At 33.3% G+C, this 17,790-nt stretch overlaps 2 protein-coding genes across 4 annotated transcripts; one reads left to right on the top strand and one right to left on the bottom strand.

Moving 5' to 3' along the window:
• The first annotated feature begins 2,473 nt into the window (after window positions 1–2,473).
• LOC132908837 (phosphatidate phosphatase LPIN3) lies at window positions 2,474–15,618 on the top strand. Of its 3 annotated transcripts, none has more exons than XM_060963197.1 (11): window positions 2,474–2,882; window positions 5,959–6,872; window positions 7,158–8,150; window positions 8,225–8,358; window positions 8,578–8,774; window positions 8,966–9,145; window positions 9,208–9,741; window positions 9,828–10,156; window positions 10,275–10,778; window positions 10,886–10,989; window positions 12,858–15,618. In XM_060963197.1, the coding sequence occupies exons 2-11, from the start codon at window positions 6,684–6,686 to the stop codon at window positions 13,006–13,008; spliced, it is 3,315 nt and encodes a 1,104-aa protein (XP_060819180.1). In that variant the 5' UTR covers window positions 2,474–2,882; window positions 5,959–6,683; the 3' UTR covers window positions 13,009–15,618. The 3 variants fall into 3 exon arrangements, with proteins under 3 accessions (XP_060819180.1, XP_060819181.1, XP_060819179.1); XM_060963198.1 differs by lacking the exon at window positions 12,858–15,618 and adding an exon at window positions 11,421–11,615 and having other exon boundaries at window positions 8,563–8,774; XM_060963196.1 differs by having other exon boundaries at window positions 2,475–2,882; window positions 8,563–8,774.
• A 702-nt stretch (window positions 15,619–16,320) lies between these two features.
• LOC132908843 (mRNA turnover protein 4 homolog) lies at window positions 16,321–17,723 on the bottom strand. Its single transcript, XM_060963212.1, has 4 exons — window positions 17,450–17,723; window positions 17,020–17,324; window positions 16,712–16,948; window positions 16,321–16,641 (listed from the first exon to the last, which is right to left on the bottom strand). Exons 1-4 carry the CDS (start codon window positions 17,475–17,477, stop codon window positions 16,483–16,485), a joined length of 729 nt encoding a protein of 242 aa, XP_060819195.1. The 5' UTR covers window positions 17,478–17,723; the 3' UTR covers window positions 16,321–16,482.
• Between the last annotated feature and the right edge of the window lie 67 nt (window positions 17,724–17,790).

The raw sequence follows: 17,790 nt of genomic DNA, 5'->3' as shown, positions 1-17,790 counted from the left end.
GAACATCGGGATCGTCCATGAATCCATTCAGCTTTCAACAATATGTTTCGATACGAAAGGCAATAGTAGGCCAATCGAAAACAGTAAAATACTTCCGATATGTTTCTCTTCTCCGTAATTTTTTCTTTCTTTTCCTCTACACATACCTGCATTATTTTCTCCTGTCTGGCAAATAAAGCAAAAACAATTGGCACGCCATAGTAAAAGAACATTGCTTTAATTGAAAAAATTAATTCCTTTCTTACTTCGACATCGTTCACTTTCGAAAAATTATCGAAAGTCTGTTATTTCCCCGATTACGAATCGATATATTTCACAAGCGAACGTTTTGTAATCTCGAATAGCATTGTTATCTGCGAGTCACGAATTTCAAGAAAGTCGTTATCGAGTTGAATTCGACAAACAAAACCTATTCTCGAAGAATAGCATGGACTCGAACCTAGTCGAGACGTCGAGACGAATGCAACGATTCATCGATATTATCGACGCAAATAAATATCGTTTGGTATGTGGTGCCCTCACGAAATCAGTCAACATTTAGCATTTACATGACATATATTTGTATCGAACCAACTGCATCAACCGATTCGTGTTTCATCGATCTGCTTGATGTCTTTAAAACTTTAACTGTAATTATATACATTTAATAGTTTGATTAAGTATACCATGAGTCTGTACCGAGGTATTTTTATCTTCTGTTTGGAAGTGTTACCCTTTACTTTCTTTAAAATAAAGTTAAAAGTATAAGAGTTTTTACATTTCGTAGCGGTCTTTGTGACACAAAAGACAGACGATTAAAAAAGTGACGCGCAATGAATTGGAATCCAATTATTAAAATAATTAAATATTTGGTTTGTACATATTACGCTTTTATTTGTATTTTACAAACAAGTAAACGCTCAAGAACAAACGCGACTGATGATAGGCATGTTCGCAACAACAAAGCAGTATATGTATGTAACATTGACAAATGTAACATTTTCGACGGTTATCTTGACAGTGACTATTTCATGTAGAATCTAATTCAATAATGCTGAAACAGCTTTAAAGGATTTGTTCAAAAATCTGTTGCGATCACTTACCAAACGAAAAATTCATGATACACAAAGCGCTTGCGCCCACTGATTAAGCCAAGTTGAGATATCATGCAATAACTCGAAAGTTATCGATTCATAGCGTCTTCATTGCGAAGGAGAGATTACGAGGCGATGTTGTTGTTAAAAACAAGTAATCTTACAAAAGCGCTTTCATGCTGATTTTGTTCGATTCGTTTAGCCTATTTACAATGAACGTTATTTTCTTGGCGTTTTACATTATTAAGCTTTATTTGTCGTCATCGTCCAAACGATTGTTCTCTAACCTACTCCTTATGCGATACAATACATACAATATATAGTAGTTGCTATCAGGAATACTGGGTAAACCGATAGAGAAGTTCGGTTTAGTGAACGTTAGGCGTTATAATCGTTTGATGTATTGTCGTTTGATTGCGAAATTGATTTGTTTTTCAGTACAACTTTGCGCGATCACACACGTGTCGTGCATCGGGCCAACTATACCCGCGCTAGATGGTAAATAACCGAACGAACAACAATGTTGCGCAATATTACGTAAACAACCACAGCCCATTTTCTCTTTCGGAGGATTGCTATTTGCCAATCAAGGTTGTTTTTTGCGACCTTCGTACTAACGCGATATCTTCCTACTTGCTTTTTGTTTGTTGTCATTCATTCGCCGCTCGTTTCTTCGATAGTATGTAGCTACATACGTATATATATATATATATATATATACGTATGTAGCTATATATATATATATATATATACATACACATATATATACATATTCATATGGCACCATACGCATATTTAGTTTCTAGTATGATACCAGCGATTGATTTCGAACAAGGTTACTCACCTTAACGCGATCTCATCGACGCTGTAGGAATTATTGCCAGCAACATGCAGCGAGATGTGTAGATGTACATATGAATACATGTGAGAACGAAGTCTACTCGTACTTTTGAGAAAACAAATGATTTTTTATGTAAATTTCCGATGAATTCAGAAGAGATTAAGGGTGAGAAAAATTTTATCGGAGGCATCGATGAAAGACAAAAAAATGATCTTTCTATCGACGCATATAGTTCAGCATTGTTGCGAGGAAACGCATCGCGATGAGATGTGGTGTAGTTGATTACGTAAACGTAGGAGCACAGAAAATTTAGGTCAACAATCGAACGATGTGTTTTGTTTCCTTCCATTCTCTTACGAAGGCAAAAGAAGGCTCGACTGTTGATCCGAACATCGACGACCAATCAGAAGTTTTTCAATAGCGAAAACACGAGTCTCGCGTGTTTTCTCTGCCTTGACAAGGATTGTGTTTACGTTACCCACGTCTGCGTTCAGCATGCTATGGACACGTGTGTGCGTGTTTACAACATACATTTATACATGTGCATATGTATGTACGAGCGGCACGGTGTATATACATATATTTGCCAAGTGATCGCGCGTGGTCATGATAGAACGTAAGCGCAGTATCGAGAGTCAAGATTCTCCGGTCGCTGACTCAGTTTGACTCGAATACTCGCATGAAGTAGTTTACACTTTGTTTTTCTTAGGCGTCAGTAAAGCCAGTTTCCTTTATTTCTCCAATATTTTTTGAAAGTATACACGTGCTAATACGATAGGATACGTCCGAAGAAATCGAATACTACGTTGGGACTGTTATCAACGCGATTCTTCCTTACATAGACATTTTCCAAGTGTTTTCAACGTTTGCTAGTACAAAGTACACGATCACGACGAGTGTACCACACTTGGCGAATTTCTCAAGCTTTCTACCACTACAACGAAATCACGGACCGTATCTTCGAATAGGTAAGTGAAAGGAAAAGGACATACTGTCAACGAGATATGTTCCTATCTTAACGATTTCAACAAAAAATTATTATTTCCATTTAATTTGATACGATAGTTTCCTTTCTAATATTTTCCTGACCGTGAAATGGCCGTACGAAGGACTATACGTAGTAGAGTTTATACATATACATGTATATACCATATGTATGTGTGTAGTTATGTATGAATGAAACGAGGCGCTCGACTGTGTAGATCTATGCGTGGATACGCTATGTGATAAGAAATATAACGATACGAAGCATAATATGTAAAATTTTTGTCAACGTTTCAAGATTGTTGCTATTCTCGATCTATAAAACGAAAGCGAATGTCGGTTTACAAATGGCAGCTAAGGAGGAAGGAAAGCTAATTGCATAATTCAGTTGCCTATCTTCGCTTTTGTCATTTGGCACTGGTTTCCTCGAACTTGTCACACGTATTTTCTCAGGTTCGATCGTGCTTATTTTTGTCGAAAGCGGTAGAATGATCAAAGCTCAAGGTTTAAAACGTGTGCTTTTCGTCTCGCGAGACGCATTGTAGCCTTGCTGCAGTTTTCCTTCGAATCATTTTCCTTTAATTCTAATCGTTCTCCTCCGTACGAATTTTTCGGGAAGGAATTAGGGACATCGATAAGAAGACGCAAAAAGTATTTCGCCAATGATCGGCTTGAAAAGAAAAATTTTTCTTCCATACGTAAAGCATAGTGTGGAAGAATGGGCAATAAATTAGTCTGTAGATAGAGACCAAACATGGAGGTAGAAGATTCCGATATTTTATCTTCGAAATTTTGATCGTTTGTCGTAGCAATGCCAATCTACTGTTATTGTCTCTACCGCTGCCTGCATTCTATTGCTCCTTTGGTTTATTTAACGGGAAACAGGAAGAATAAAGAGGTGAGATCAAAGAGGAGAGGAAAGCAACGAATAGAAAACAAGCCGCTTCAAGTCCAAAATTAGATAGACGTGTCTATCGCGTGTATATCGATCACGACGTGACAATAACATAATTATAGTTCCGAGAAAACTGAAGACAAGGAGAGAGATTCGAAGTGAATCAACGCGCATTTCCGCAGCCTTAACGCGTGAAATCCATTAAAGTTGATTAAAGTTATTTCCGGTAAAAATCTTCAAGAACGAGCAAGTCATTCTCGAATCGACAACCTTCGATTAATCATTTCGAAAAGTCTTACCTGAGAAAGTAAAAACGTAAGAATCTATATGATAGATGGACAAACAGCGGTGAGTCATCTATTTTTCCCGAACAAAAAGTTCCACGATAATTACGAAATCTAAACGCTTCCATGTGTTTGGAACTTTTCGTTCCGAAGTCGGCGATTCTCCTTTTTTTGGAAATTTGAATCAGCGATCGGAATTGTGAAAGGGTTAAAATAATTACATTTGCCGACGCTATGCTTTCGCTCGTTATTTCTATACCATATTTAAAACAGCTGATATTGCGTAAATGTGTTTATCACCGTAGTGAGCAAAGATTGCGCGTATGTGTAGCATAGTGATCGTAAACCCTCACCCGTTGTTTTTTCTTGTTATATTTTTCTTTTAGCTTCTTTTCATGATTACTTTCGATGGAGCCACGCAGTTGCACAAGCCTGCCATTCAGATAAGTTCCGAACCAGAATAACTAGAACAGTATCATTCTTGAAAACGCAGCTTGAAAGTCACGCGATTATACACTGTAAAAAAAGAAACACAGAAAAATGAGAAAAGGATAAAAGAAAGAAAGTAAGAAAAAAATGTCGTAGGTAAAAAAAAGAAGAGAGGCTGACTAGTACAGCTCCACAGTAACGAACGAGTGAGAAATGATAAATACTCTGAAAGAATGTGTTCTGCTTTGGCTCGAACGTCTTTCCATTTTGGCGAGTCGCCGAATGCCAAGGAACTCGTAAATGTATCAGATGTAACGCGATTATGTAGCCACTAGCTCGTGATTCCCGACCGTGAACTTAACCAAGTTACAATGTACGTTCGAGAAAATTGTTCGTCAGAATGATTTACACAGAGAGCAAGATTATTTTGTGTTGGAAACAGTTGCTGCTGTTGCTTCTTTCTTTAACACTTTAGGCCCGATGCAAACGAGCGACATATCCACAGTTTTTAACCGTTTCCTCAGTTAAGAACAACGGAGACAGACATATGTTCGCAGCAATATCACGTAAATAAAAATAGTTCGTCTGCATCGGGTCATAACCGGACATATTCAAAGTACTGCATTCTGTTATACATTCTGCTTTAGTGTAATCTGTATGTAGTATTAACCGTTAACAATATTTATCTGCGGCATTTGAATGTCAACGAGACAGGAGATGAGAGAGACGTCACGCGGGGAAATCTCTAACGATTTCGGAAGGATATGTGTTATATTATTAGCATTCAGTAGAACATTGAATTTCTTGAAATTTGTCCAATTACGAATTGCTGATATTTAGCAAACGTTTTAAAATGATGGTGGCAAATGGAGATTTGATTACGCAAGAGATTATCATATATAGATCTGTAGCGATAAAAGCTGAACGATCAAAATACAAAGTTCTTACGAGCCATTTCTAAAACAAAACAGCATATGAAAGCAATCTAATTGCAAAAGTTCCTAGAAAGAAGAAGAACAACGACAAGAGAAAATTAGTAATTTTCCAAAAGATCGAATGATTGAATGGTTGGAGGATCTCGGCTAAACCGATGTTCGATTATTACATTCACTCTTCGAGATCACCTAACCACGTTTAAAACATAATGCAATCTTACTTAACAATGTTACGCAAAATGACCAGTATATATGCGTTAAAATGTTAAATTTACACGTGTATCGCAAATTTTTATTAGAGCAAAGTTCAACGTTTAAAATACTCTCATTGTTTAAGTGAAAACGTATAATCAATGCTTAAAAAAGCTTCGACGATCAATGTTTCAAGGGTAACGATAAACCAATTCGACAAAAATAAACGTAACGCTACGCTAGTTTCCTTCGAAACTTAATTCAAAGAGAATGTACCTAGATATAATTAAATTCGTAATTGTATGTTGTGTCTTTGTGCTTTCAGATCTAGTAAGAGTATTTAAAGGACGCGGTACATCGTGATTCCCAGGAGGTCACGTGACGTTGAGTCTTATTGACCGATGTGTATCGGAACCTGGATTGGCCAGGTCTGGACACGTGACCTGTTCTAACGTCAATTTGGGCTACCGTCTGCTGGTAGTCGGCTGAGTTTCTTACCGAAGTATTCTCAAGAACAAAGAATTCAAGTTTTAGCCGAATTACGGAAGCGTATTCTGTTGAATAGACGAACAATTTTCTAATTTTCAACGTGTATTCGTCCAATCGTTAATTTCGATGCGCAACTTTTACGATAAACTGGCCATAAATTTGTAATCGAAGTATTTGCCCGGCTACAAATTTTTGACAGTTCTCGTCTGTCTTGTAACTCGTAACAGTGACGGTTGTATTCTGTGAGTCGTTGAAAATTGTTTCATTTGATTGAAAGGCGATTCAGTTGCAGTTTTCGATTCGCTCGAGCAAGAAACAGCGAATTTTCTCAATTTTACGGTTGCTATTGAAAAACAATGTCTCGATGTGGTTAAGTCAATCCTCAAATCCGATATTTCCGGACACAATGTCTTTCTTCTCGGAAGACCTTTAAACAGATACGGGTGTTCAGTGTCGCGGCAACTTTCAAGTATCTCGTCACACACGCATCACTGCAACGCGGTGAAATATCCTAACGGAAATACATTTTTAGAGTGGTTTGAGACTATACGTTAGTGTACAATGTACAGTATGAACTACATTGGCAAGTTTATAAGTAACTTTCGCGTTTTCTACAATGAGATCAATGCAGCAACGCTGACCGGTGCTATCGATGTCATCGTTGTTGAACAACCGGACGGATCGTTTACTTGCTCACCTTTTCACGTTCGATTTGGAAAGCTCGGAGTACTTCGTTCCAGAGAAAAAATAGTAAGCTTCTCATAGTTTTTGTTCCATATTTATTTCGTATCTTTTATCGTTTTTATCTCATTTCTATTCAAATATTTTTCGAAGATAATTTTTTAGAAACTTCTGAAATCTTTGTTATAACATCGCGTCTCGTATTTTGTTTGTTATATATTCAAATCTTACCTTTGTAGTGTTTTAAATGATACTGAGTAGTTTTTATAAATTTTACTTGCCAATTCAAATGCTCAGGATATGTAAGAGCAAACACAGAGAAAAGATAATTTATTTTTCACATTCTCTTAACAGGTGGATATAGAAATAGATGGAGAACCTAGACAAATCCATATGAAATTAGGAGATTCTGGAGAAGCTTTTTTCGTTGAGGAAGTTAGTTCCCATGGTTCACCGACTGACGCTGAAATTCCACCTCATTTGGCTTGTTCCCCTATCCCTGAAGACAATTGTTTCCCATCATCTAGGTTTAATATTCTTTCTGATCTTCCTCCAGAGCAAACAGATAAAATCCTTATAGAATCTATCTTGTCCACTGAAAGAGAGAAATGGGAGCAAATGTTAGCTTTGCCCCCGGATGAAAGAGAAAAATTCTTAATCGAACAATTCTCTGATCTCCCATTGGAGCACCGTGCAAAATGGCTCCAAATTGCTGCTTTAACTTCAGAAGAGAGGGAAGAAATGCTCAAGGATAATTTTGGTGATATCTCTGCAGTCCAAAAGCAACAACTAATTTGCAAACAATATTCTGCTCTAAAAAACGAAGATAAAGAAAGATTGTTCAAAGAAAATTTTCCAGAACTCCCTATAGAACAGAGACAAAAGTTTGAGAAAGCTCTATTAAGCGACTGGAAAGAAGAAAAAGGAGAAACACGAGATTCCTTAAAAGGCGAGGAAGAAATTTTTAATATGGATGGTATTAACGATGACGAAACGTGTACAACTGCGTCCACTCCTAAATCTTTTGTAGCTGTAACTTCGTCTGAAAGAATTCGTAAAATTAGCGTTGTGAAGAATGATTTTAGACCAATTACGGAGGATGTGCAAAGTAGCGGTAGTAGAGAAAAATCGAGTGACGAGTCGAACATGTCCATGAGTAAAAAAAATTCAAAGGACGCGGGTGTCGAAGAAAACAAAAGCAATACCAATGCAAGTAAGAAGAAACGGAAGAGGAAAAGCATTTTGAAAAAAAAAGGATCTCAGAGAAAGACTAGCAATGGTAGTAGTAGCCAGACGGAAATAAGCGAGAATGACACGTCTATTCCGGATGAAATTCTTACCGAATCTGTAAGTTTAATACTTGCATTTAAAATTAATTATTCATCTATTGATTTAGTATTGCTTATTTTGATGTGTATTAGTTAAAGATATTGAAGGATTCAAATCCAGCTGTAGAATTAGAGAGAGAAGATGAACCTATAGTTTCATCTCAGGAAACAACAGATAAACGTCCTGAAACAGATTTCCATTTCTTCAGTGATACTGAAATTACAAAGTAAGTTTGCCATTGAATAGATTGTGTATTATTGTATTATTGTGCCTATGAGTGTGTATAAATGCTAAAGTAATATATGATTGTACATATATGTATATATAATTATATATAATATTATAGAAATTATGAGAAAGGTGTATGTATAATGACTATTTACATGTAAAATTAATTTGTTTACCCTTTTATTGTCATCATATTTAATAGGAATCAGGATTCCAGGCCATGTTCACCTGTTCAATCTGACACAGAGTTTGAAATGCGTAAAATAACGCAAGAAGGTGCTGAAAGAGAGGAAGATAAAAGTCATCAACAGAGTTGGAGATGGGGCGAATTGCCCAGTTTGCCTCCAGAATCCACACACGCACCTCACAGAAGTTCATTGAATTCATCAAATGCTGTTAATCAACCGAATAGTAGTTAGTACAATTAACAGAAAAAAGACAAAAAAATATCGAAACGTAAAGATAAAAATCGTAAAAATAAAAAGCATGAAATATTATATTTTGCTTGATCAGTTAATAGATTGATCTTATCATTTAAAACGTGTCTTTATATATAAATATAATTTTATACACTTTAGACTAATCAACCATTGTTTCAATAACAGTGGAAGCACACCGATCTATGCTCAGTGGTATGTTGTCGTTTATGCGGAAAACTTCTCGTGTAAGACGTAATCCAGAGTCAGAAGGGATTTATCTTAGTGATCTTAACGCTGACGAACTGGACCCGGAAGTTGCAGCTCTCTATTTTCCTTCCTCTCACAGAGCCCAAGCAGCAGTTAAAAGTAAACAATTTGTTTTGATAAATTGTATAAAATGTATAATTACTCTAATATCATGTTTGTAGATGGGAAAGGGGTAGACGAAGAAGATACAGAATCAGGCAATGGACCAAGCTTGCCACAAAGCCCTAACAGCGTTGAAGGAGCTATCGGTGGACCAAAGTCATTGGATAGTGACTTTGAGGAACCAAAACATTCTATATTTGACGGCAGTATGAATATTAGTTTATCCTTATGCGGTGGTTTAGATACTGAAACTGGCCCATCCAAAGAAGTTTTCCATCAAAATTTGCTCCATTTCGAAGATATCTGTTCAGATCCAAAATTATATGAAAATCCAAATTTAGTTGTAAAAATTAATGGAAAATTCTATAATTGGACGGCCGCTTGCCCGATCGTAATGACTTACGCTGTATTCCAAAGACATTTACCACAAAGTACAATAGAAAATTTATATGCTCAATGTATGTCGTTACCAATGCATGAAGAGAAAAAACAAGAAAGCAGTGACAAACCCGAAAGCCGTAGTGGTTATAGTTCGTGGTTTTCATGGAGACGTTCTGCACAACCAACCAAAAAGTCTCAAGACCTTAGTCAAAGTAAGATGGTTTCCCGTTTAATTTTATTCATCATTTTTCAAGTAATATGTAAAATAATCTAAATTATCTTGTCCTGCGTATTGTAGCTGATGGAGTCGTTGTACAATCGGAACAGATGGAAACCAAAGAAAATACTCCAGTTGATGAAACTGCAAGTAGGGAATTAAAGATTGACCAGAATGCAGATTCTATAACGATGGTGACGGAAACGGTAGAGCAATCTGCAAAATTAACGAAAGATATCCCCAATATTGAGAAAAATCGCGACAGAGAGGGTGAAGGTTATAGTGGTAGTGAAGATTCTGATAGTAATCAAAACCAATCACAAGGAGTCAAAATACCTAAAGAGAGAAGATCGTACTATGAATCTACTGAGAAATATCGTAAAACTTTGAGATTGTCATCAGCACAGATAGTATGTAAAAGCTCTTTACAACATTCTAACACAGACAAAATTTTCGAATTCTTATACTTTGTGTGTGTGTGTGCGTGTGTGTGTGTATATCTATCCTGAGTTTGTTATCTTGTTACAGGCAAGTCTTAATTTGAAAGATGGAGCTAACGAAGTAGTTTTTAGTGTAACTACAGCTTATCAGGGCACAACACGTTGTAAATGTCATATTTACAAGTGGAGATGGGATGATAAAATTGTTATCTCCGATATAGATGGAACTATTACAAAATCTGATGTACTAGGTCATATTCTGCCAATTGTTGGCAAAGATTGGGCTCAATCTGGTGTTGCTCAGTTATTTACAAAAATTAAAAATAATGGTTACAAATTGCTGTATCTTTCTGCAAGGGCCATCGGACAGGCTAAAGTTACGAGAGAATATTTGAAAAGCATTAGACAGGGAGATTTATCACTCCCTGAAGGGCCATTGCTTTTAAATCCAACGAGCTTAATTTCAGCATTCCATCGTGAAGTTATAGAGAGAAAACCTGAAGAATTTAAGATATCCTGTCTCAGTGATATTCAAGCTTTATTCCCAGAAGGTTCGAAACCATTTTATGCTGGTTACGGAAATCGAATTAATGTAAATATTTCTTTTAATTTACAATAGCTTTCCAACATATTCTACTGAATTATTACATAGTATATATCTTGTATTTTGATTGTTTCTTTCTTTTTTTTTTTTTCTAGGACGTTTGGGCGTATCGAGCTGTAGGAATTCCAACTATGCGTATATTTACTATAAACCATAGAGGTGAATTAAAACACGAATTGACGCAAACATTCCAATCTTCGTAAGTATTTGCCTTTTCTGCCAATTTATATCCTTTCATTATTGTATTAGTAGTTAAACAGACACGCTAATGTAGTGCTCAATGTAATCAATCCTTTAATCAGTTTATTAGCGTATTAGTATTTAATTAATATTTTTATGTTTTTTTATACAAAATTGCAAAATAATTTGAACGTGTTATTCTAAAGACAAATGCGTATATTATGTTGCATCTTCATACGTTGCTTTTAGGAATTGCGAATGTACGCTAAGCTTTTCCTAAATGAATAAAGATTAATTTGTTAAATAGCATTATTCATAATTTTGATATGAAAAAAATTTGGTATTTGTATTTCATCCAGTTAGTAAGAAAAAGAGAAGATATTTTACAGAAAAGGAAAATTTGTTATTGAGAAAGAGATATTGATAGGTCGGATATTTCTATGATTGCAGTTACGCATGTCAGTGCGATATCGTCAATGAGTTGTTCCCGCCACTGCCCATGTGAAACACCTACTGATGGCGGCACAACCGTAGCTGTTTTTTTCTATTAATCCCATTGATAATGTCTTGATAATGGTCTATACAAAACAATATATTTGTGCCATTGGTCCTTTTTTTAAATACATATAGATTCGCTACCTCGTAGTAGGAATATTATTCTATACTCGGGATTTCCTCAGAAAATATAGTGATATTTGCAGTCTCATAGAAATTTCATATTATGGTGAATCAAGATATATTTTACATATTATACAATATATCTCAATATAATAATTATATATATATACATATATATATCTTTCATAATGATGTATACCACAAATTGTTGAAGCGCAGTTAAATTTTTCCAATGGCAATTTCCTTTTTTTTTTTTTTTTTTTTTTTTTTATTTATTTTCTCTTAAAAGTAGAAATTTAACTCATTTCTTTAGTTTGACATTGCTAGTATGCTTTGAGGTATTTGGTTGTGCAAGAACTCCTACCTATCTTCTTATGATTCTTATAGGGTAAGCACTGGTTATTACATGATTGCTTCTTATCATTTCCATTTTCATTCATCCACAGCTGCCTTAATGTAGATTCATCACTTTAAATGTTACACAGATGAGATGAAACTTTCACTGAAATTAATAATTGTCTCTTGAATCATATACGATAATCATGTTTTATGCGCATAAAACTTTTACGAAATAAAAATTCTAGATGTATTATCAGTGTGTGTATGGTAAACTAGTTTTTACTTTCTTTTTGTTTATGCACGAATATTCAACCAAGTACTTCGAACATATTACTCATATGTACGACAAAGTTCTGTGTAGATACAACTGTGCGCGACAACTGTGTCGATACATTAGGCTTTTTTATTAACATTACAAACGAGTGATAAAGAAGAATTGTTTCTATATTGCTGGATTTAATCATATAGCTTCAAGCTTTTAAATTTCGAAAACTAAAACAAAAATATCCATAAGAGCTATTGTTTAAAAAGATCTTAGATCAAGTGATCAAGCAGTTCATACAAATACTTGCAAGCATACTACATACGTTCTTCCTTAACATCAAGCTTAAATTAATTTTCGATTTCTAAATATATCGCCATTCTAATATATATGTACATACACATATACATAAGTATATTTATGCTAAGATGAAACTATTATTAGGGTCACGACGAAATGGAATTGTTTCGGCAGAATTTTGTTCATTATATGCATATGTATAATAATGCGATACATATAGTAGCTTATTTTCTATAATGGAACGATGCATTTGACGTTTACCCCAGATTTTATGTTTCCCGATTTTTTTTTAGCAAACATGCAGAATAGTATTATAATAGTATTATGATAAACCCGATACATTTAATTTATTCATATTATTTTTTCAGATATTCAAACATGAGCTTTATTGTTGACCATCTTTTCCCAGCATGGCGAGAAGAGGCTGCAGATGAATTTAGTAATTTCGCGTATTGGCGAGACCCAATACCAGAAGTACCATCGCTTGAAGAACTTTACGCTCAAAAACAAATTACCTAAGTGAAAATATTTTACAAATTTACTCTGCAGAAGGAATGGATACATTTTATTTGTAATTCGATAATAATCAATTCTATTAATCATCTTTTATATTTCATATGGTATAGGACGTATTCAGACGTAGTGTTCTTGACTTTCAAATAGATGAGACTCGGAAGTAGATTTACACCGTGATGTAGGCTTAGTAGTCGCGTTTTGTTTGTCGAATGCAAGATTCTAAAGAACGCTAAATACATATAAAAGTAATTTATCATCATTTATAAATGATACGTGGATCAGTGTGTAAGAAGGGTAATCTGTCTTTTACAATTGAATTTAAACACATTCCAATTCTCATAGTGTAATAGGACTATGTTGTCAGTTATCAAAGACATTAAATTAATTTTCAATATAATTTATAGCAAAATTATCATTTAGAGAGCACGATACGACGAGTGCTTCAATATACACAATTAAAGGACTCATCACGTTATAATACGCTTCAGGAAGAGTTCAAAGCAGATCGCTTACACGCTGTGCTTCAGATAATCCGTAGATTATTCCACTAAATATATATTATGTTGCTGGTCGATAACTGAAAACATTTATGATACCGACGAGTAATTTCGATATGCTGATAAACATGTGTGAAAAATGATTTATTAATGCGTTTATATGAAATATGTCATGCTAGAAAGTTCCGTTTATTATTGACAGAAAACAGTATAACGTAATTCGTACCTCTGCTACCATTTTTTTCAATATACATCTCGTTTAATTTCATAAAAAATTTCTGGCTCTTAGAAACGTTTAACCGTAACTATTCTAGCATATAAAAATCTAGTGTATTATAATATTATTTAGATATTTATATATTATTTCAGCTAATATATTTATCGAACATTTTGTTAAATTAATTCTTATTTATTTTTATATGAGATCTCTGTTACATTAATGTGCTGTGAAATTGCCATATTCTAGAACGTAATCATTTGTGTATTGTGATATAATTCGAACAACTTACTAACGAGGTCAGGACGGTAACAGTGTATAAAAGTGAATTCGTTATTTGCACTAACAATGAGAAATGTTTCTATCTGATGTTTCTATATAGTTTCATATACGAAGTTACTGTTTTTTCAAACTATGTACAAGTTCTATTTTATAACGTAAATATGTCGTTGAAATTTTTTCTTTTTCTCCTTTTCTTGATAGTAACATATTCTATGCCTATGTCTTTCAAAATGTATCATCTAAAGATAGTTAAGTATAAAGGATGTTAGTAAAGTAGTATAGATTGCCGTTTTCTGTTAATGAAAGTACCATAATAACACGAGAGAAAGTGATGATCTTAATATTTCTTAACTATTGTCAGTAACATGCAAGGATATAATTGCGTTCCACCAAAGAAAATAGAACCGAAAATATTTTCAGTTTAGACTATATTTCGTATTTTAAATGTGTACTATTAAGAATATGACGTTAGAGGTATATCATTTGAAACAGTTATAGTAAAGAAGATTGATATCCTGACGCTAACCACACAATGATAGTGCTAGTAGATGCAAATTACTTGACGGTGCAGTATTGTATTTTAATGACATTTAGTTTAACGTAAAAACATTTCCTGGTTGGTTATGAACTATTCCTCAGAAAAAAAAAGGAAGGAAACACGAAAAAAGGAGAATGAACTATAAGAAAAAAGTAATACAGGAAATGACAATATTTTTTCTGTACGATTTACAAGTCTTTATCATAAGTTTGCTATCACTTTGTAATAGCAAAGCAGTGTGTATTGATTGTTATTAGGTTTATTATTATTACTATTTTATTACTATGTTATTATTTTGGTATGATATATATATGTATGAAGTCAAATGTATTTAATTTTTGGTATTATTTTATTGCTTCTCTTGAGCTCATTTTCTTTTAGAGTACAAATAAATTTAAATTTTATTTTAAATTTATGATTTTCCATCAATTTTATTTTTTTATTACTTGTGTGTATGCTTTTTGTAATAAATATACATAATATCAGTAATGTTTCATAGGTATTACATAATATTTATAATAAACATAAAAGAAGTTAGAAGTTATGTTTGAATTCGTACTCAATGAATATACATAAATTACTAGTTATTGAAAGCATTCCCTAGCAATAATTTAAATACAAAATTAAATTTCGAATGCTTATTCCTGCAACTAATATGAATATTGCTTAACTAGACGCGAATACTTATAAAATAAAAGCAATTTTACACTAGATCATGTTTCTACGTAATGAATAAAATTTTATAGGATACTGCTATTCATTGGATAAAATATCTCGTGTTTTATAATATATGCCATATTAATGTATGTCGCTATATATTTGTATATTACGTTATTTTTATCGTTATAGTTAATATAATGTCATCACATAATGATCTAATTCTTTCAAACAGATTATAAAATTCAGTAGATTTTTTGATGATGTTTTGTGATGTGTCTTGTATTATGTAATTTCAAAGTTCCCATGTAATTTATTTGATATTGCTCAGTATTCTGCAACTAAACATGAATACATATGTAACAATGATATATACCTTGTAGCTTTTAAAACAAATAAATAACAAAGTAATAAAAAACTAATCGTTTTGTTAAATAATTCAAGTTTTATAGGTTTATTGTTTTCACAGCCAAATTATATTAATGGAAGGATGTCGTCAATGATAGAAATTCTGCATGTCCATATTACATTTCATTTATCGAAGTTCTGCTTGGCCAACGCGTTTTAGTCTGTAATCAATAATGAAATAGGTAACGAAACAACGTAATTAGCCGTAATACTATAAATATCAGTGTATACATTTTTTTTAATTTAATAGTTGAATTTGTTGATATACACCTGATATTTTAATCCCTTTCTATTACGTTTCAAAAATTCATCATTGTCAGATGCATCCGAAGAATCGATCGATATCGTACTACTTCTAGTATCAGAATTTACATTAAAAGTCATCTTATGATTGTTATTACAAGGATTTTCAGAGCACCAATAATAAATCGTCTATATAAGTAGATAATAAAAAATAAATTAAATTCAGATTTTGTTGTTTGTGATATCTATGTCATAGGCTAACGATTTTATGATTTACCCATACAATTCCAACAATCCAAAATATAGAAAAATATAGAGGTAGCATCATCATTTTGTTTCATTAAATGATTTAAATAAACAGACAACAGTTAAAAGGAGATTTCATAATTTTGAGGTTTTAAAAATATGTTTATGTCTATTTTACATCAGTTGTTTCAAAAAATGTATATGTGTCTAATTGGTATGTTCATATGTTTCTTTTTTTCTTTTTTCTTTTAACAAAATGTGTAAGTTGAAAAGTTCAATTCTATATCGTTGTATGTACGTGTATGTGTGCATGCAAATGAGTAAATGTGTGGAAGGAAAGGAGGTAGAAGAAAGCACCTACATATAAAAATTTGTCTGTTGTATTTATCTTATGTATTATCAATATTCTCTGTTTCCTCTATGTCCATTTGTTCCTCCATATTTTCTTTAACATCATGTTGAGATATAAGTTGTTTATATCCATGTTTCTTGGAAAATATACCTAATGGTATCAATTTAAAGGTAGCCAATGGTTTATCAAGTAATTTCTGTAACAGGAACAAACGATTATTTCATTGTATTTAACATGTAACATGAAATATAGAAAAATATCTTTACCAAAATCCTTGCTTGTTCTGGATTTAACGTTTGACCCTCTTTACATACAATGTAGTCTTTGATTAATGTTACCACACCCTTCTGTAAAGCTGTGGGCATTCCTAATTGTCTTAAATGAGGTTCTATACTATGTGAAAACTCTGGCATTGGCCCTTCAGGTAACATTATAGTTTCTTGAGCAATAAATCCAGATCTAGCATAATCTATTTCTTCGTATTCTTCCATCCAATTCAATACCTTAACAAGATACAAACAAATAGATAGAAACTTAATATTTTATATTAATATTTTAATAGACAAATATATACCTCCTTCTTACTCCTGTTTGTAAATAGCAGACCGCATTGTCCTTTTAATGCTAATGATAATTTATGAAGACCTTCTGCAGCTTCGGTTTCCGGTAATTTACCGAAAGCTAGCGCTATCACCTTGTTTTTACCAAAAAAAAACCGACTGTCTTTCCATTCCGATCGTAGATCTTTAAGTTTGTTATTGCGCATATTATGTACGGATAGAAGAAATATCCTGTCATATTTCTCAACGCAACTTCTAACATCCTCCACAATTTGTTGTTTCAAAGCAAGGCCTTTCTTATTTGTTTTCGTAAGAGATACTGTGAAATACAAATTTATCAATTACTCGGAGACACGTGAGGGACTTTTAGGTTAGTCTGGGAAAATTATGCATTCGTAATAAAACAGTAAATAAAAGCTATCGAATAATATAGTGTAACGTTACTTTTCTTGTCTCTTTTCGACTTGGGCATCTTTTTGCAAGGATATTTTAAAAATCACTGATAACGATGGTCGATAGAACTACGAAACACTTTAGTGATCCAGGAACATTCTTTACGGTAAGTGCACATGTACTTGAAGAAAATGGCGCATAAATGTACGCGGTGCGAGTTCCAACAGAATTTTTAATATTATTCAAATTTTAAACAAATATGCCAAGCAAAAAGAAAAATTGTATAACTTTTAAATTAATTGAAACAACGATTGTAACCGATTGATTGAAATGTAAAGAAGAATGTCAAACTGTTTCTGATTCGGTAATATCATGGTAATGTAAATGCATGC

The sequence above is a fragment of the Bombus pascuorum genome, chromosome 7 (assembly GCF_905332965.1).
Source record: "Bombus pascuorum chromosome 7, iyBomPasc1.1, whole genome shotgun sequence".
Classification (NCBI taxonomy): Eukaryota; Metazoa; Arthropoda; class Insecta; order Hymenoptera; family Apidae; genus Bombus; species Bombus pascuorum.
This window is presented reverse-complemented; position numbering and strand designations above follow the sequence as displayed.